This window comes from Canis lupus, chromosome 28 (assembly GCF_003254725.2).
Source record: "Canis lupus dingo isolate Sandy chromosome 28, ASM325472v2, whole genome shotgun sequence".
Taxonomy (NCBI): domain Eukaryota; kingdom Metazoa; phylum Chordata; class Mammalia; order Carnivora; family Canidae; genus Canis; species Canis lupus.
The window spans coordinates 2964172-2983895 of NC_064270.1; the positions used below are offsets into that span (position 1 = coordinate 2964172).

General features: G+C 53.6%; 1 protein-coding gene across 2 annotated transcripts; it reads left to right on the forward strand.

Moving 5' to 3' along the window:
* The first annotated feature begins 1170 nt into the window (after window positions 1-1170).
* CXCL12 (C-X-C motif chemokine ligand 12) lies at window positions 1171-16001 on the forward strand. 2 transcript variants are annotated; one of them, XM_025466417.3, is made up of 4 exons: window positions 1171-1285; window positions 5172-5289; window positions 7479-7565; window positions 10188-16001. In XM_025466417.3, exons 1-4 carry the CDS (start codon window positions 1225-1227, stop codon window positions 10279-10281), a joined length of 360 nt encoding a protein of 119 aa, XP_025322202.1. In that variant the 5' UTR covers window positions 1171-1224; the 3' UTR covers window positions 10282-16001. The 2 variants fall into 2 exon arrangements, with proteins under 2 accessions (XP_025322202.1, XP_025322203.1); XM_025466418.2 differs by having other exon boundaries at window positions 12756-16001.
* The last annotated feature ends 3723 nt before the right edge of the window (window positions 16002-19724 follow it).

Below are 19724 nucleotides of genomic sequence, written 5' to 3' on the forward strand. Positions count from 1 at the left end.
GTGGCAAGGGAATCCTGTGGTCACTGGTGAGGTCCCCAAGCGTGCTCCCCCCGGGCCGCCTGCCTGCGTCCCTCTCCACTGGGCCGGGGCTGTCTCGGGGTGTCCAGGTTCAGGCACGTCCTGCCAAGAGTTCAGACTCGCTTCCTGGACCAGAAAGGCTGACGCTGGGGGTACTGTCCTGGGCTAAGACGGAGAGGGGACGGGGGGGGTCTCTCAACACCTTGGGTGGCACAGGGCCTTCGCTGGGAGAGGGAGCACGTGCGGAAATGCGGACGGTATTCTAGCTTCCATTTGCCGAGTACAGAGCCACCCTGTGCCAGACCCGGGGGCGAGCCCTCGGCGGAGGAGAGTCTCGACCATTCCCCGCAGGTGCGCCTGGGCGGGATGGCAGCTCGCTCGGCCCATTCCCGGGTGAGGGGGCGGAGGGACCGCGAGCCAAGTGCAGGCGCGTTTCCCTAGGATCCGCGACACGTTTACGGAGCAGCGAGCGGACTGAGCTTGCTGCCTCTCGGCCCATTAAGGGCGCGCGGTTCTCGGTCAGCTGCCGGGGTCGCCGCTGGGAAACTGAGGCCTGGCTACAGAGCCAGAGCGTTGGCTTGGGGCGGGAGTGGTTCTGCCGACACTGGTCGCCCTCCCTTAGGCAGAGCCCGCGGGGAGCTCACACGGCGAGCCCGAGCCGGCGGGCGCCCCCAGGCCCTGGACTCCCCGAACGGGGCGCGCGTGGCTACCTCGGGCCTCGCCGGCGCACATCGACTTGTCTCCTTAGGGTCGTCGGCATTCAGTTCCCGCCTCTGGGACTCCGTCTCTCCACCTGCTAAGTGGGCACAACGGCCGGCCCTTGTCGCAGCCTCAGGGCGCGTCGGGGGTCCTCGCTGCGGCTGGAGCCTGGCGGAGGGGGCCCCGCGGCGCTGGGGAAGGTCGGAGGCCGGAGCGCCCCGCAGCCGGAGCGCCCACGGGAGGAGCGGCCGGGGCCGGGGGGGCGGGGGGCCGACCCCTGCAGCCGGGGGGTGCCGGGGCGGGGGAGCCGGGCCCCTGCAGCCGGCGGGCTGCGCCTCCAGCCCCGCCCCTCGCCGCGCGCCCCGCCCCGGCCCGGCCCGCCCCGGCCCGCCCCGGCCCGCCCCGCCCCGCTCTCGCCTCTAAAGCGCCCGCCGCCCGCCGCCCGCCGCACTTTCGCTCGCCGCCGCCGCCCGCCCCGCGCCCGCCCGCCCCGCGCCCGCCGGTGCCATGAACGCCAAGGTCGCCGCCGCGCTGGTCCTCGTGCTGACTGCGCTGTGCCTCAGCCACGGTGAGTGCCACCGCCGGCCCCGCGCGGTCCCGAGCGGACCCAGTTCGCCGCTTAGCGCAGGGGAGGTCGAGGCAGTCCCCGTCGCGGGGCGCGCGCCCTCGGGCCGTGGCGCCGAAGCCCGAAGCTTAGCGGCCAGCACCGGCGCCGAGGCCTCGCGCTCCGCAGCTCCCTGCCGCGGGGCTGGGCTCCGGGACGGTGCGCGGCCGCGGGACTGCGGGGGTCGGGCGGGGTCCCGGGCCGGGCGCGCGCCCGGGGCTCGGGGGAGCGGAGCGCGGTGGGGACCCGCTGGCCCGGGCCCGGCCGCCCCCCCCGTGCGCTCCCGCGGGGCCCGGGCCCGGAGCTGCGCGTGCGAGAGGGCGCTGGGCGAACCTGCCTGGCGTGGCCTGCCCGGCGCCGCGACGCTCTGCTGGCGGTGCGGCCGGGACCTGCTTCGCGGCGCCCCCCTAACGAGGCCGCCCCGTCTCGCACGCACCCCGGCGAGGCGTCGCGGGCGAGCCCAGCAGCGGCTGTCGGCTTTGCGCCCCCCGCCCGGCCGCGCTCCTGCTCGGCTCCGCGGCCCGCAGCAGCGCAGCGGCCCCGGGCGTGCGTCCAGCCTGCTCCCCGGCCTCTTCCCGGGGTCCTCGAAGAGAGGCCCAGGGGCGCCGGGGTCGCTCCTGCCGGCTCCCCTGCCCCCCGGACACACCTGCGGGCGGGCGCTTTGTCACCGGCCAAGCCGCAGCTCCTACCTCGGAGGGAGCTGCCGCGGAGTTCAATCGCCAAGGCCTTAGGCCACGGGGAAAGGTGGTGTCCTGTTTCACTGGGAGAGGGAGAGCCCGTTTGTTTTGTTTTGTTTTGTTTTTTTTCTTTTGGAGCTTAAGAGAAATTTCGCTGTCCTGTCACAGGACACCACTGCTGCAAACCAAAATAAACTGTTGTCTCTAAATACATAAAACAAGCCATGTTAGTCAGGCCGCGCTGTCCTTAGCTGCAAAGTTGCCAACAAACCCTGCAAAGGGTTGAAGGACACTGGGAGTGCTCTTGGGGCAGCCACGGTCCATGCACAGCCTGAGCCCCCACAGTGCTAGGCTGGGTTCCAGCTGCTGACCCTCTGCATCCTCACAGGCAGTGGACTGGGGGCAGTGTGGGTAAGGTGAACATGCCTGTGTCCGGGTCAGGGAGCACTGCGGGGACTGCCAGGGGCTCACAGCCGGCTGCCTGGAGAGTTCTCTTTAAAAGTGTAGCAGGTCAGTGGGTGCCTGGATGGCTGGGTTGGTTGAATGTCAGACTCTTGATCTCAGCTCAGGTCTTTATCTCCAGGTTGTGATTGTGAGTTGGGGGCAGGGGGTGTAGTAAGTTGCTGGGCAGAGGTGCAGAGGGACTGGATGGAAGGCAATTTAGTCCACCGCCTAGCCTAGAGGTATGCTAGGCTGAGTCTCCATACTGACCCCCTAGGTCCTGGGGGACACTCTGGTTTGAGCATTAACAACAGAGTGGTGGGAGTGGAGCTGTCATCCTGCACTTTGCTAGGGAAATGGTGCCGCTCTGGTTCCCTGGGGAGCTGCAGAAAGGAGGGGAATGCAGGGACCCACCCTGGTCCTTGAGCCCTAGGCATAGCTGACCTGGAAGGAGCACAGAGGGAGTGGGGGGTGGGGTCTCATTAACAGACTCATCCTGACCCTGAAAAGGGTTGGTTGCTTGCCTCTCTGAGTTGCTCTTTTGGTAGCCACATGGCCAGGACAGGGTCCTGGGCTCAAGGCTGGTCTGCGTCTCCTTGCATTCGTAGGCCGGAATATACTTCTTTGCCCTTCTTGAGCATGGGTGCCCATACTGAGTTCCAAAGCTACACCTGGAGACCCCCCCCCCTTGGTCAGGGGCTGGTGCAGGCACAGGCTTCTGTCCTTCCACTGGCTGACCTCAGACAAGCAGCTGGGCCCCTGTGTGCCCTGGGTATTCAGGGGTGGTGAAATCCAGGCTGGGCTTTGTTCTGAGGCCTGGTTGGAGAGGCAGGCCAGGACTCCCTTTTCTGCATTAGAGTGGAAGTTTCTCTCAGAACTGCTCTTGAACAAAGGCAGGTTCATCAGGTCCCAACCCCTGGTAAACATCCAGACCAACCAGGTGCCTTGCCTATACAGAGTCACATCCAAACCAGTTGGAAAAGTTAGTAATATTGACAAAATAAGCTGGAGGAGAGGACACCAGGTAGACATAGCACTGTATTCCCTAGGTAAGAGCCCTGGGTGCTCTGTCACTTTAAAAGAACCTGTGGAAATTCCCCCCACTTGACAGTCAGGCAACTAACTAACTGGGTCCTGGGAGCAGGAATAAGAATTGCCTTTGAAGGAAATGGATAATTCCCAAGGGGTGGGGTGGGGAAGAAGAGAAGAGAAAAAAACCTGTATTTTGAGCTCAGAATCAGCTCTGATTTCTGGCCTGATCTCCACCAGTGGAGCCAGAACAGCCCCCCTGACAGGAGAGAAGCCTCCGCAACCGGCCAAAGCATTTCACACTGTGTTCCTTTCATGTGCTGCTGCACTGGGGTTGGGACCCTTTATGTCACCACCCAACAACCCCAGTTCTCCAGTCCCTGCTCAGCTCAGGAGGATCCAGGAGAATTCCAGGGAGACCAGAGGCAGGACACTCAGAGGGGAGGCTTTACCCAGACCCCCTCGCCCCCAGCCCTGGGGTCACTTTCCCAGGCGATCTGGTTACAGGGCAGTATGGGCAGTACAGTAGGAACCGCCGCAGCGGGGGAACTGGGTGCCATTGCTGAAGGCCAGGCCCCAGCAGAGACTTTCTGGAGTTAGTTCAGGTATACAAGTGAAGGCTGCTGTAGCTGCTCTGCAGTATCCTGGGTGTGAGCACCCTGAAGCCAGGCTTTTCTCCTTACTGGTTTTTAGGGAATCAAGTTTGATCCCAGGGGGCTGGGCAGCCTGCTTTTTCCCTGACTTAGTGGCTAAATAGGCTGGTCTTTACAGGCCCTGCCATCTCTCAACTCAGTGCAGCCTGTAGAAAAATTAAGAAATCCCTCACTCACAAGGTTTCATGTAGCTTCCCTAGCTCTCTTGCCCCAAAGTGCAGGACTTCAGGACCAGCAGGAGGCTCTTGGGAGCTGTGTAAACAGGCAAACTTTTTTTTTTTAAGTCTCTGGACTAAATATTCTCAAATATAGATTTAATCCCTGATGAAAGGATCCACAAATTCAAATAATTTGGGGTATTAAGTAGGGCTTGGATAAAATCTGCAGAAAAGAAAAAAAAAAAAAAAAACACGAATATCCCAGCCCCCCAAGGCTTGCAATTCTAGACTTAAATGGTGAGTGGTGGTCCGCAGGAGCCCTTTGCTTATTTAAACTAATGAGTGTCAATTATGGCATTTTGCAAATTGGTGGATTGGCAAACAAAGAGGTAATATAACCCAGGAGGCTGCAGCATCTCTGCACAATGAAAGCCACATTTGACCCCAGCCCTGATAATCTCCCTGCCTTCAGGGGAGTGCTGTGGAGAATGTGGGCCCTTGCCCTGTCCTCTGGGGACTCCCAGGTAGGAAACCTGCCAGTGGGATTCTTTTGTGGTTGCCCCGGTTTAAGGTGAGTGTGAGGAGAAGGTGGGGAGGGCAGCACTCCCAAGGGAACTGTGGTAGCTCCTGGGACCAGAGAGAGCCTGGAGGCTCCTGCTTCCCCTTCCTCCTTCCCTGAGGAGAGGAGAGCTTTCCTCGTTGGCTCTGGAGGAGTTTATTTTGCAGAGAGTAACTGGGAACCCCAGTACCTTGGACTGAAACACTTCTGTCCTGGGATTAATATATGTTACCCTAAGACACCTGAGCAGGGGCTGCTTGACCCATACATACACATATCCCCAAGGTTTGGCAGGATCATAACAAACTGCACTGCTGTCACTACCTCTTCTAGGCAAACCAGTCAGCCTGAGCTACAGATGTCCCTGCCGATTCTTCGAGAGCCACATTGCCAGAGCCAACGTCAAGCATCTCAAAATCCTCAACACTCCGAACTGTGCCCTTCAGATCGTGTAAGTCTGAACATCATCCTCCAGGAGGGTTGCATCCCGTGGGTGTAGTAGCACCTAACTCAAAACTTGTAAAAGCTGGAGAACCCACACATGCCGAGCAGCTAGCCTGGAACTTGGCATAATTAGCGGCATCTCTGATTACCAGAAGGCCTTTGAGGATTCCACCAGGCAGGAGTTTCAGTAGCCAAGCTTACTACACTTGGCACCCTGCTGTGGTCCTCCTGGTTCTTGCCTCTTTTTTTCCAAATTTCCTCCTTTAGCACAGGAGACGGCAGTACAGTGGGATGCCACCAGACCAGAGAAACCAGGAGTTTCTTTTGCTGAAATCCAGTAAATGAGGTCGCCCTCTGCTAGTCACGGTGGTCTGTCCTGCCAGTTTCTAGGCTTTGGTGTTCTAAATTCATCCTTTATCACATAGCAAAATCTCACAAGACCCCAATTCAGTTTAATTTGTCTTCAACCTTTGGGTAAAACTCAAAATTTTCAGCTCACTTAACTGCTTTCTCAAACACAACACACGTTTTTTCTGATATTGATGGGAACTGCTGATATTTGATGTCACTCATATGGGAAACGAGACACACGAGAATTACACCTATATAACACATAAAAACCTCTCTCTGGGCTTGTCGGAGGCTGGACGAGGTTCAGGAAGAGAGACCTTCATGTGGCTGTTCATTGCTTGGCCCTTGTGTGCTAGAGTGCACCCCTGCTCACATACAGTGAGTGTGCTCACGTGTCCAGATGCAGGGGTGCAGAGTCTCAGGTCTCTTCTGAGGGAGCTCACCTCCTGTAAAGTCCCAGTGCTGAGAATGGGGTGGAGACCCAGAAGTTGAAATGAAAGCCGCCCTCCCGAAGCCTTTGCCACCTAATACCAACTGTTTTTAAGTTTGATTTTGTCTTTTTTTTTGGCTAGCCTTTGCTGCCTTGAATGTGTTTGTCATTTACAGTATGTTTTAGGCCACTGGAAGGTGAATGTGTTTTCACTGGCTTTGCTTACAATAAACTGCTCTCTCCTTTGAGAGGTGTTGTATCAAATACTGAATTTAGTTCCATAGACCTGCTTTGCAGTTCACATTGCACTAGTCCACTTGCTAGGAATGCCCCCTGAAGTTCAAGAAACCAGATAGAACGTGGGGGTGTGGGCAGACGCAGAACCGATAAGCAGTGACAGCCAGATTGAAACCCATTGCTCCGAACCACACTCTTCCTCTGCACCTGTCAGTCATTTACCAGGGAGGCTGCATGATGCCCCTGGGTGTCCCCGGGCCACAATGCTGGCCTTCGTTGTCCTTACAGACCTGTGAATGGCTGGGCAGGCTGCTGCTTGAGGTCTTTATGGAGAGGGGCCCAGAGAGAGAAGTCTGGTCTACCCCCAGGAGTTGTTAGGTGGGGTAGTGTGAGTGTAGCGGAGAAGTGGGAGGAAGGTGCCAAATGAATTTTTAAGAAACAAATGCAACTGTGGAGCATTCAGTGAACTTGTAAAATCTCTCTGAGAACCATTCTCTGGCAAATTACCTACACCAGCCCTCCCTTCACCTGCATTGTCCCTCCCTCACTGCCCTGTCACCCCCCACTGCACTGTCCCTCCCGCACTGACCCATTACCCCTGTTCCCCAGACTGTTGTAATACCTCTTTACAGATCACCTATTTCAGGTTTACTCTTCATTCTCTCTCCCTTGTATTTCAAGATGATTCATCCAAAGAACAAATCTGCCTTTGTCACTCTCCAGCATAAATCCCCATAATCTTGCTGGTGAAGTCCCTCAATCCAGCTCCTACATCTGGCCACCTGCTCCTTGGGCATCCCGTCTTCCTCCACCTCCTTGGTGCTGTTACCCCTCTAATGCCTTTGCTCTTGCGTTTCCCTCCCCCTCTATCTCACTCACCCCACTCCTTTGCACCCTTCAGAAGCCAACTCAGAGGTTCTTTGTGGTGCATGCACTCTCCCTGGGCTCCCCCTGCAAACACACCTTTCCCCTTCCTGTATCTGTACAGTGGGACTTGCCCACTGCTAGGGATTTGTCTCCCCAGCTCGCCCCAAGTTCCTCCTAAACCCCAGCCTGCCAAGCTAGGCACTTGGTGCGGGAGAGGGTCCTGACATGAGTGTGAGATGAGCCAGTGCCCAGATCATGCCCCTGCCTCCTGCCATTCAGCTGCACATCCATAGCCTCTTCTGTTTTGGCAGGGCAAGACTGAAGAACAACAGCAGACAGGTGTGCATTGACCCGAAATTGAAGTGGATCCAGGAATACCTGGAGAAAGCTCTAAACAAGTAAGCACAACAGCCGAAAAAGACTTTCCGCTAGATCCACTTGAGGAAAGCTAACAGCGTATGGCAGATATGGCAGATGGAAAGGCGAGGTGCTGGGGAGGTGGGCCTGGATGGGGAGGGCCAGGTACACCTGGGGGGGTAGCACGCTGACCTGGGATCTCAGCCTTGAGGTTTGCCCAGAACATAGACACCTGCATTTATAGTGTCTGGTACGATCCTGCAGCTTATATTCACCGGTGCCCCAGACCCTTGCACATTGGCTGTTTTAGAACTGGGGTTTTTCTAAGAAATTACATTGTCCCAACAGCATTACCCACTGTCTGCTCTCTCCTGATCATCACAATCCCCATCATTCCCATTATCTTTTTTAAAATCTGTGATTACTTCAAGATCTGTATTTGGTTTGTTTTGGAGCTTTTCTTCCTTGCTCCCGGGGTATCTGGGCACAGTCAGGTGATGGCCAAACATGGAGCTCAGAAAAGTGTCCTTCCTCCAGACTCTCAGGCTTGGAGGAAGGCCATGGACAGCTTCTGTGGGGGGTGTCCCTCCTAAAATGACAACCCCAGTGACTCAGATACTGGCCAGGGTTAGGCAGCGGCCACCGCCTCCACCTCCTCTTTCCAGTTGGGTGATTGGTTCTGTAGGCTCCATGTACTACTGTCACTAGGGACTGTGCTCAGAGACCCTTTGCCGGCCATTCCCAGGCCTCTCCCTGCCTCCAATAGCATGCTTTCATCGTGCTTCTGCTTCTCATTTCTGTACATGCTCAGTGGGGAGGAGGGTGATTGCTGGGGCTCTGCCCTGTAGCCTCCTCCTCCCTTTGCCCTCCCCTCCTGTTCAGGCCCTCTGTGAGAATCTTCTCCGGCCTCCTCCAGAATGGGGCTGGCCCTGTCCTGGAGGGTGGGAGATCATGTCTCCACCTTCTGTCGAAAGGCTGGTCTTCGCAGAATCAAATGAAATTTTCAATCTGAGAACTTGTTTGGAGGAATTTGGTTTCTGTGATTGCCTCTGAGGCTTATAGAGGCCACGAGGCTCTACAAACTCTGAGGTCTCTGAAATCAGAAATGAAAAAAAAAAAAAAATGAATAAATGAGCATCTTGCCACTAACCCTTCCTCCTGAAACCACAGCAGGGTTTCAGGTTCCAATCAGAAACATTGGCAAAGTGACATTGCCATGCATAAATGTGATCCACAGATGGGCCTGGTGGTATTTGTAACTTTTTGCAAGGCATTTTTTTATATATTTTTGTGCACATTTTTTTATGTTTCTTTAGAAAAAAAATGTATTTCAGAATATATTTATAGTCGAACAATTCATATATTTGAAGTGGAGCCATATGAATGTCAGTAGGTTACATTTCTCTATTATCTTGAACTACTGGCAATTTGTAGAGAAATATATATGATCTATAAATGTGATTACAGCTTTTTAATGTTAGCCACAGTGTATTTTTTCACTTGTACTAAAATTGTATCAAATGTGACATTATATGCACTAGCAATAAAATGCTAATTGTTTCATGGTATCAAGCTCCTACTGTATGTGGGAATTTATTTACCTGTAGAAAAATTCATCAGCTATTAGACATGGGGCTCAGATACATTTGTGGAGTCGATGAAGGTAAGGTGGCCTGCAGGTCAGGTGCCTTAGAACCCTCCTGCTGACTTCACATGTGAGCATGGGCCTTGATCAGGAGCCGAATAGAGCTGCCACTCAAGTTTTTATGCCTTTTTCTTTTTTTTAACTCAATGGAAACAGCAGTGCTAGTTTTCTGAAGAATAATATTTGACTCACTAATTCCTCTTCCTCTTCCTCCTCTTCCTTGGTTCTCCTAACATCCCCATGTAATCTCCAGAGACTCAACTCTCATAATATCCAGCTTTTACATTTTCCCCATGTAAAAATCCCATAATTCCAGGCCATGGTTAATAGCAAGCTTTCATGGGAACAGGTGGCCTTACCCCATAAATCATTAAATACCATTCAGCTTGAATCATTAAAATGTGACAGTCATGAGCCAGTTGCTGTAATCAAATTCTGCTAACCAGCTCTCTCCCCTGCTCTCCAGAACAATCCCAGTCATTCCCAAGGGTTGTCCCCCGGCATCCAGAAAGGAGAAGGTGGGATGAGGCCCGCTGCCTTTCTCCTCTCCTTGGATGGCCGCCTGAATCTTGAGTCTTTAATCTCCGGAGCACGATTTGATTTGAAATGCAGGTATTTTTTTTAGCTAAAGCAGAGTTCAGCTCCGCACTGAGAAGGAAGGAAGCCAGAGGAGATGGGATTGAGGTGAGTTAGAAGGCCAAGTCCAGCCTGGTCCTGGTGTGCCTTCACACCCTTTCAGATGTGAATGCCGTTCCCGGGCCAGGTTGGCAAAGTGGCCGCAGCTATAACCAGTTCACAGATATTCTGGAAGGCCAGCTAACATTTTTCTTTGAATTGGGGAAAATGTTGGATCTATTTTAATGAAGTACTGGTGGACAGTGCTTTGCCCAGGGGCCTCCAGGACGAAGACTGAAGACAGGGTTAGACGGATAGCCAGTCCAGCATTCAATGTTGTGCAGACTGAAACAGACCCCTGTTTATTTCAACATCATTAATGGTTCTACTAATTTTATCTAAGGGGGCGCAGAGAAGAAAAAATGGGGAAAAAAGAAAAGATAGGAAAAAAGAAGCGACAGAAGAAAAGAAAGGCTGCTCAGAGAAGGAAAAACTAGTTATCTGCCGCTTCGAGACGGACCGCAGTGCCCGCTGCTCTTGTATCTCCCGGCGCTTTGTAAATTTGCTCTAAGCCTCCTCCCCAGCAGACCCCCTGCCTTGTGCGCAGGGGCTCAGACCTCCGTGGAGGAGCAGCGCTCCTGTGGCCACACGGGCTCCTGTCTTTATGTGCATTTTAAGGCCCTTCCTGGTCTGCTAAGTTATGAAGAAAGTAGGTGTGCGGAGACTGGGGTGCGGTCTGGGACGAGGAGACTATTCTCAGGACTCTAGTGTGGCCCGGGGTCGCCAGCACTGCCCCAGGCTGCCGAGCTCCCCGCTGCCCTCCACTGCCTCTCCCAGAGGGCCCGGGACGCCCCAGCTCTCACAGCTCCACACACTCAGTCTGCCTTCCTGCTGAGGCCAGGGCCGGCTGCCCGGCCTGCTCCGCGCCATCGCTAGCCCGTGGCGGGAGCCTAGGCCCAAAAGGCCTGTGCCTCCTGCCCTTCCCCTGACACTGCCAGTGCCACACATCACCACCTCTGTGGGGCAGAGCTGGCGATGGACGGGCCTTTTGCAGGTGATACCCGACTCTTCTTTCCCAAGTGCCTGCTGCCTGGCTCTTCACCCGCCACGCATGTGGGGCGGGACCTCTCCATACCGCCTCCCTAGGCCTGGGACTGGGCCAGCAGCTTTACCCCTGAGCAAGGGTGGTGTCTGCACACCGAGTGGGGAAGCGGGGGGGGGGATGTGCTCCACATTCCCGGGAAGCAGCTGTGGAAAATACTTCTCAGGGAGCCTGTTGGCCAGGCAATTCACTTTATAGATTCTTGAAACGGGTCCCTGACATGGAAGAACTGTGAAGGGCCCGTCCCCACCCATCTGCTGGGAGAGGCTCTGTGACCCTGTGCGATTAGGTCCCGGGACTCAGCTGTGTCAGTCCTCTCTCATGAGCAATGTCTGCTTAAAGTGAACATGGTGTTCTAGAAAGGTCTAGAACTTTCCTCATACCCTCTACAGATTTAGGTCTAAGATTTCTTGCCAAGTCTCTCTAATTTGGACCAGAAGGAGGGGGATCACCTAAGAGAGCAAGGCCCTGATTTCAGTAGTACTTTGAGAAAAGACACCTTGACTCCGGACTGTTCTCCCCATCCTCCCATCTCTCATAAACACTCACCCTGCACCCCAAGCCCCTGGTCATAATTCAGTATGTGGATCCAGAAAGATGAAGTGGTTGGAGGACAGAACAGATGGAATCAGAAGAAAATCCAAGGTCCCTGCCGCTGGTCAGCCTCACCTGGAACACTGTGTTCCCTCATGCTTTCAAGCCCTCCCCTGTGATAGCACAGAGCCCTGTGGCCATTGTTTTTCTCCGTTAGAGGAGTGTCCTGCTAGGGCGCTACAGCCAAAGACCTTTCATTCCCCCTTGCCGTCCCTTTTATCTGGCTGACCCTCAGCCTGCACCCCTCTTGCTGGCACCCTCCCTGCCCCGGAGGTCACTAGCATGTTTGCGGGTCTGCCCAGGGCTGCAGTCTTCCTTGGAAGCCAGCAGGAGTCCTGGACTGGGAACCGTGGCGGGGTGGTCCCCCTTTTACAAAGGCACCCAGGAACTGGTCAGAGCTGTACCCCCATGCTCTCCATCCTTCATACAGCAGGATCGTGCATCTCTGCACCTAGAGAGTGGTGGCAGTCCATCCTGGACACCGTGGAGGGCTACTTGCCATCTAGCACTGGTGGGTCAAGCTCTTGCTGCCCTGAGGTGACAAACTGCTGTCTGCGGGGTTCAGGGAGACAGTGCTCCCACTCCTGCTGGGGGAGTGGGGCTGCAGGGATTCAGACAGTTGGCCCCACCTTCAGAAAAGCAAACCAGCTCCAGTCTTGTCCTTCTATGACTCGACTGGCCACAGGCCCTCACTGTGTCTGATAAAGCCAGCGTGGTGCCAACCTCCCTGAAGACAGGGTGGCCGTGGAAGAGAGAAGAGCCGGACTCCATTGAGGTGGTTGAAACTAGGCCCTGCGCAGTTCCGGCACTGACCAGGGCCACCCCTGCCATGCTGGCCAAGAGATCCCGGGGCCAGTCGGGGGTAGATGGAGGTGGCTGGTGAGGCCAAGGCCTCGGATGAGTGAGCCACACTCAGGCGGGGGGGCCACCAGCCCTCCGTCTGTGCTGGGCTGAGACAATGCGACCCGCCTGCCATGTCATGTGACCGCTGTCCCATGCTGTCCGTCAGTGTGCCCTTGTTTGTCTGCTGTGCCCCCTGCTGGCTGTGCCCGTCCATCTTCTCCACTTCCCACCTTCCATCCCTCCACTCAGCCCTGGCTGCCTCTCTTTCCATCCTCCCCCTTCCCAGGGCCTCGGAAGGGAGGTGCACGGCGGCGGCGATTTGGAATTCAGGAGTGGGGGGCCCTGCTGCAGCAGGGCTTGGCGTCTCAGGTGAGCGGCCTGGCCGCTGTGGGAACCCGCCTTAATGGTGTCTCCCTCTGTTCTTGTTAACAGGAGGTTCAAGATGTGAGAGGCGCAGGTGGGGTCAGACGCCTGAGGAAACCTTACAGTAGGAGCCCGGGTCTGAAAGCAGTGTTAGAAAGAGCCCAAGGCAGCTCCCCTGCACCCAGGCAGGGCCCAGTGCATTTCCAAGGGCTTCGTTTTGCACAGTTTGCCTTACTTTCACCATTTGATTATGTAGCAAAATATATGGTGTTTATTCTTCATTTAGTTTGATTATCCTGTGTCACTGCTGACAGATAGGAATTTAGACTAAGGCCGTTATTTTACTTGCTTTCTTATCAAATCTTTCCCATGGAGCCCCTCGCCTGGCCAGAGGTTCCTGAGCGTCATATCTCCCTGAGCTATGTGCAGGCTGGGACCGCAGATCATCCTGTCCTAGGATGAAGAGCCACGAGGAGGCATTAGAGCCAGTGGGCAGCGGCAAACCCTAGTGAAGACTGCCCTGGGCAAGGGGCGGAGGAGGGTTAGGTTTAGAGGGCCAGGCAGGAGCCTTGCCCTTCCCCAGAGTGCCAGCTGGGGTCTTTCCCTTCAGTGAGCATCACAGAGCCCCCCAAGTTGAGGCAGGCAGGAGTATGAGGCCAGGGGTGAGGGAGATGCATCCCTCATCCTGAGCTCTTCTCTACATCCCATCACGTTCTTGTCATCATTCTCTCTCTCATCCATCATCATGCATATCCACGACTGTCTCCATCACCCCGGAAAAAAGAGTCTCTCAAGACCAAAGCTTTAATTTTAACTGGGCAGCCAGAAGCCAATCAAAATGTCTTGTGTGAGTTCAGAAAACACTGTGTACATCTGTGTCTTGTTCAGAATATGGTCTGTTGTCCAATCCTGTGTTCTTGTTCAAAGCCAGTGTCCTCGGTGCGTGCGCTGTCAGCTTCTCGTATGCAAAGGCTCAGAGTCAGGAGATGTCTTTTGACCAGGTTTCTGATCAGGCCTATAGTCCTCTCGTGGGGGACAAGCTAGGTTTCTCCACTGATCACAAACCCAAGATGGATCCACAGAGCCCAAGGGAATTCGGTTTGCAGCAATGTTGACCTGTGAGGACACCAGCCCTTCATGCTTCCACAGGTGTCCATATCAAAACTATGGAGAGTTTTGTCTCCGTTGCACCGAGTATGTGATTGTTTTGGGAATCACAGGAAAAGAATCCTCAACGCTTTTTTGATTTTTGAAAACCTGATCCACAAAATGATGAGTTCTGGATGTGAAGATTCCTTCTCAATTAAAATCTAACTTCATTTTTTTGGCCTACTTGGCGATCCCATCACCTGCTACCTTCTATTGTATGGCCTCCAGACTTGGCCACTGTTGTTATCTTATGCTTCCAGAATGTCCAGCAGGGCATTCCTCTTAAAAAAAAAAGGGGATATTTGGAAAGGTAGATGAAAACCCCACATGTAGAGTGTTTTCCTTTACTGAGTGTTTTCCTTTACTGAGACCAGTTTGTAGAGTTGCATTAAACAGTTTAAAAATATCTCTTTTTGAACAGGTAGGCACTTAAGGGGTTTTTTGCTTATTGTGCTTTGTTTTACGTTTTATCTCTTTATACTTTGTCCCTTTGGTTAAATATCCCAGGAAGAAATTTTAAATTACAAAAGTAGAAAAAAGGGGCATAAATAGGAAATGTATTAATTAACAGGACACTGTAAATAACATGCAGAAAGTATATTATGGTAAAATAATGGTGAATTGTAGGTGTTCTTAGATGTAATAATCTTTGGGTTATCAGTAACATGCTTAAAGCATTCGTAAATATTCCTTTATAGGATCTTCATGGTAGAAAGCCAATCTGTCAGGCAAACAAAAATTTTTATCTTCAAATCAGCTATATTGAATAAAATAGAGTACAGAAATCTTCGTTAGTTTTTAAAGGATACTGAACTGGTTTCAGACCCTCTTTTGAAATTAACCTGTCACTACAGGTCTCCTGAATTATATGTGAAAGGATAGAATTTTCTGTGGCATGGGCATTTCCTGAGCAATCCAAGATATTAAAAACTCTCATGGAAAATGTGGCACCATATTCCCCTGGAACCCATGAACCAGAACCATTAAATCTGTTACTCCAAGAAAATAAACGTGGCCCAAAATCTTGGTCACAGTTAAATAAAGAAGCCTTTGCTTCTCTGCAATAGGGGAAAAAGAGATTAAGAGTAGACACTGCTGGGAAAGTTATCTGCGTAACAATTGCTCTCCTTGCAATCTGCTCTGAAATAGAGACTGCCCAGCTAAAGCAAATGTGCATTTAAATAGTCTATTTGCAAAGGAAAAGGCTCTCCCTATCCGCTTTTGCTTTAAAAATACAAATCAAGTGCATCCCAGATTAGGGGTCATCCAGCTGTTCCTAGCTGTGCTGTGCTGCTCCACCTGACCTTCCCTTGGGCTCCATGTCACCCCCAGGGCAGTCCTTCTCTGCCAGCCTTTGCATCAGGACCCAGGCAGCTGCGGGCTGGGGTGGGGACCTGGACCCACCAAAGTGCTATGTGTTTATATCCCAATCTGTACCATGTGGTGTTTGTACTGGTCTCTGTCAAGCCCCAGCCAGGTGCTGAGACCCCAGCGAGGAGGCTCAGGAAGGGGACCCTCTGCATGTGGGCCTGTCCTCCAGAGAGGAGGTTCAGCTTTGAGCAGAGGACCTGAATAGCCAAAGGTTGCAGTCTCCCCCACCCCTGTGAAGTCCAGAGAACTTCTCAGCGTTTTCATTGGATCCGATTTGACCTTCCTTTTCTGACTGCCACCTGCTGTTATGGCCATAGGCTGCTCATCACCTCCCTGCAGGCAGTGCACCCTTCTGCAGCTGGGTGAGAATTGTGGGGGTCCCTGTACACATCCTCCCTGACCCATTCCAAGGGAGCCCCATCCCTAGGAAATGCTTCCATAAAATTTCAAGTCCCTTAAGCAGACCCCTGACATTGCCAAGTTGAAAAAAATCCTCCCAGGCAACTTTGTGAGTCAGTAACCTCGCTGGCTTCTCAGTCTCCGGGCAGTGATGGGTTCAGTGTTAAATGTGATGAATACTGTATTTTGTGTTGTTTAAATACATCTCCCAGATAATGTGAAAAGGGTCCAGGAGAAGGCAGCTTCCTGTACGCAGTGTGCTTTTTTTTTAATTTTTTTTTGTTTAACAAATAACAAGTCCTTTTGAGAAACCACCATTTCTACTCTGAAGTCATATCAATGAAAAGATGTATATGCACTTACAATTTTCCTAATAAAGACATGTATTCAAATGTAGCAGCCAACAGTTTGAAATTAATGTTGCCATTCAGAATTTTCCAGACTTGCTTTTTCTTCCTCCAACCCAACACGGAGGGATCAAGTAATACTAGCGGCCACACTGGTTGGTGGAAAACAGGCCCTTGCAATCATGCTAATCATAAGGAAGAACTCTGGGGGCATGTCTCCTAGTCACCTGATTCCTAGCACGGGGAAAGCTCTCTCTTTTCTCTGAAAGTTGGTTTTGCTGGAATCCTTTCCTAAGGCAAGCCAGTCCTCTGCTCCAGAAGGGATTGGTTTGTGCAAGGGCCCACATATTTGCCCGTCAGCTGTGGGGAAGGAAGCCTCCATTCTCTGCTTCCACAGCCTATCCCTGAAGGCAGTGTCAAGACCCAGCCGCCTGTGTATTTTCTGCCCTGCGCTGGGGCCCTCCAGGAAGCTTACTGAACCTCTCAACAGCTGCCTGCCAGCACTGTCCCGGATACTGGGACCAGGGGATGAGTCCTATAGGGTTCTGTCCTCACAGAGGTCAGTCTGGCATACTTTTCTCCTATATCCTTCTGCTCCACGATCAACCACTTTGGAAAGGAGGGGCCAGGACACGAGCCCCAAAGTCCGTGCAGATTGCTCTGTCCTCCAGACCCTCTTGCCCAATGACCCAGACACGACCATGTTAGTCCCATGCTCAGAACCTCCCGGTTATTTGTAGGGTGGCCTCGATGTGGTTGCTCAGTTGCAGATGCTTTGGAGGAAGAGAAGTATTCCAGGAGGCCCTGGCAAGGGACAGCATGGTGTCCTGGGATGAGCACGGTGTGCACATTAGCAGAGCAGGGCTCCAGTCCTGTTCTCTCTGCTCACTCTGACCCGCGATGCACCACTTACCCTGAGTCCCAGCCTCCACAGCTGGAAGCCAGAAGCTTAGTACCCCCAGTAATTGGGCGAACTAGACTCAGGAAGCGTATGTTCTGCTCCTCTCTCCACCTGCTGTTGCCTGGGGTCCACCTGCCTCTCCTCAGGCCTCAGCAACGCTCAGATACCCAGAGCTAGAAATGATATTGAAGGATGAGCTTCACCCTCTTAGCTGACAGGTGGGGAAAAGCCTCTTGCTTGGATCTTGTAGGTTCCCTGAGCCCCTGTGAGTGCTGGTTCCAGCACGCTCCACCACTGTTCTAGCACCAGAAAACAAAACCCTCTGGGTTAAGTATCAGGTCCTCAGAATGACATTGACTCTTCAGAATGATGTAGCATAAAACAGAAAAAGTCCATGGCCTACCGTGCTTCACAGGGCTGCTGGCCCCCTGTCCAGTTGGGCCACAGCAGCTGCACCAGGCCCTGTGGTAGGCAGTGTGGATGCTGTGGGGATCAGGACAGCTCACCCCGTGATTTCACAGAGCCCACAGTCTGAGGGACTGACTCGCAATTACATGAGTCTTGGTAAAGCACGGAAAGTGGGGGACTGCGCACATCCTGTGCTCAGAGCACTGTCAGAGGCTCTGAAAAGCTCTGGTGAAGGCAGGACCCCAAATTAGATTCTTTTGGAGTGACCTGACCCCCAAGGCCTGGCATTCAGAGCCCGTGTGATGAAATGGGCGCTTATTCTCCCAAGGGTGCTGCTCCCCTGGGGAGCCCAGTAGGGGGGCAGGGGGAGCTAGATTTTAGGCCCCTCGTTCTGCTTGGCGGCACCCTCGCCTTAGGGCACAAGCCACAGGATGCAGCTGCGAAGAGCTGGGCCCCCCATGGGGAGAGGATCCCAGCAGCTGGAAGCCTCATGAGCAGGGACCTCAGTACAGCCAATGAGTGAGCAATCCCGTGTTCTGTCCCAGGAGTGCTGAGCTGTGGCTCAGCTCGCCGGGTTCCCTGTGCCTGCAGCTGAGAGCCTTGCACTTGGCAGTGGGGGTGTGGTTAGCCAGGATACAGAGAAGCAGAGGGGAGCTACAGGGGCATGAAACAGACTCAGAGAAAGAAGCCCGGGTGGGAGGCCAGGTGGCCCTACACAGACATGAGCTGTGGCCACCTGCAGAGGGGCCAGAAACAGCTGGGAAGGTCCCTCTTGAGGTCCATGTGGTCCAAGTAAATCCCCCTCGAGAGCAAGAAAGAGGATTTCTGCGCTACACCCAAATAACCATCCCTAGAGGCAGTTGGGTTGGCAAAGGGGGCCCAGCAGGCTGGGAGCAGGCAGGGTCAGGACATGGGCTGCTGCTCACACAGGATTTATGTTGGAGAGACTTCACCAGCCTCTCTGGCCTCCCCAGGGGTCTTTTCCAAGCCCTTTCCCTGGCTTCAGCTAGCACTCCAAGGAAGGACCATTTAAGCCTGTTCTTACTGCCTGCCATGTTGGGATTGATCAAGGACCCTGAGGCATCCCCTACGCACCCCACACACACAAAAGGTGCACAGATTCTGTTTAGGGCCTAAGTGCTCTTCTACCCTTGAAGGCACCCACCAGCACCAACCCAACTTGCCCTACATCACTTGTCATGAGGTAATGTGGAGAGCTTCCCTGAGAACAAACTGGGAAAATGGAATTCTGAGATGGGGTCCATCCCTATGGTATCCACAAGAGGCTGTACGGAGTCCTCCTGGGGATGCGGGGAGCCATGTTCCCAGTGCCTCTAAGAGGGCTTGTCAGAGTGGGTGTTTCACAGACTTTTGATGTGTGAGCAGGTTGTGAGGCATCAACAGGGTCTAGGCCGGCAGCCTCCCCAGACAAGCCACAACCAACCCCCTGCGTTCCTACCTGGGCCTGGAGCTACTCTCAAATTTCAAGGAGGTTGTTCCGCTAAGCTTTCAGGAGTCAGCACTCACTTTAGAGCAAATGAGTTGCAGCTACCTCTTGACCCATGAAACCAAACAGAAACAAAGCCCTAGCTGAAGCCCCTGACTCTCCCTGTGCCTTCTGTCCTTCCCGGTAAGTGCAGGGGGCCCAGGGGAGCACCTGACTGGGAGAAGCCCTGGACTCACAGGGAATGTGGCTCTTGGCTGCCCGTTGCTGGTGACCCATCCCTAGGAAAATCAACCCAGTCCGCGCACCATTCCCACCACTGTCGGGTCTCTCTGAATTCATGACACTAACTAGAAGTGGATCCCCAGTGCTGCCGGGACCCTACCTCATTTTCCTGTCCCATCTGCCCCTCCTCCTCCCAGGTGCTCACTGCATACTTCCAGCTCTCCCTTTAACTCTTCATCCTCCACCCTCCACACTCAGCTGATGGTCTGGCTTCTAAGTCAGAAGGAAAGACAACAAGAAAGGGAATTCATGAGCTCCACCTCTGTTTCATGCCACCACCGTCACCTGGCAGAAAGCACTCTGCCCCCCTGCTGTCCTACACCCAGCCCTGGAGCCCAGCTTCTCACCTGCCCAAGGACACCTCTCCTGACACCCGTCTTACCTGCACCATAAATCTTTCACCCTATGTCAACACACCAACAAGCTATAATATTTCCCATCAGAAACAAAATGAAGCAAAAATAAAGCCAAACCTGACATGGTATCTTCCAGCCCTTTGTCCCCTACCATGTCTGCAGTATTCCTCTGCTTCTTGTCACACGGAAGTCCTCAGAAGAGTGGTCTGTATTTCCCGTGTCCACTTTCTCTCCTTCCCTCTCTCTTATCTTTCTTGAAAAACCCATTCCCAACGAGAATTTTGACCCTACCATTCACTCCACTAGAACTACTCTTTGTCAAGATTATCACTGAGCCATCGGGAAATGCAATGGTCAGTTGTCAATGTTCAGCTTCCT

Excerpts from the sequence above, each read along its gene's own strand:
- CXCL12 (XM_025466417.3), top strand. The coding sequence starts at position 1,225 with ATGAACGCCAAGGTCGCCGCCGCGCTGGTCCTCGTGCTGACTGCGCTG. Across the intron at positions 5,290-7,478 it reads AACTGTGCCCTTCAGATCGT|GGCAAGACTGAAGAACAACA; the intron begins GTAAGTCTGAAC and ends CTGTTTTGGCAG. Across the intron at positions 7,566-10,187 it reads CTGGAGAAAGCTCTAAACAA|GGGGCGCAGAGAAGAAAAAA; the intron begins GTAAGCACAACA and ends ATTTTATCTAAG.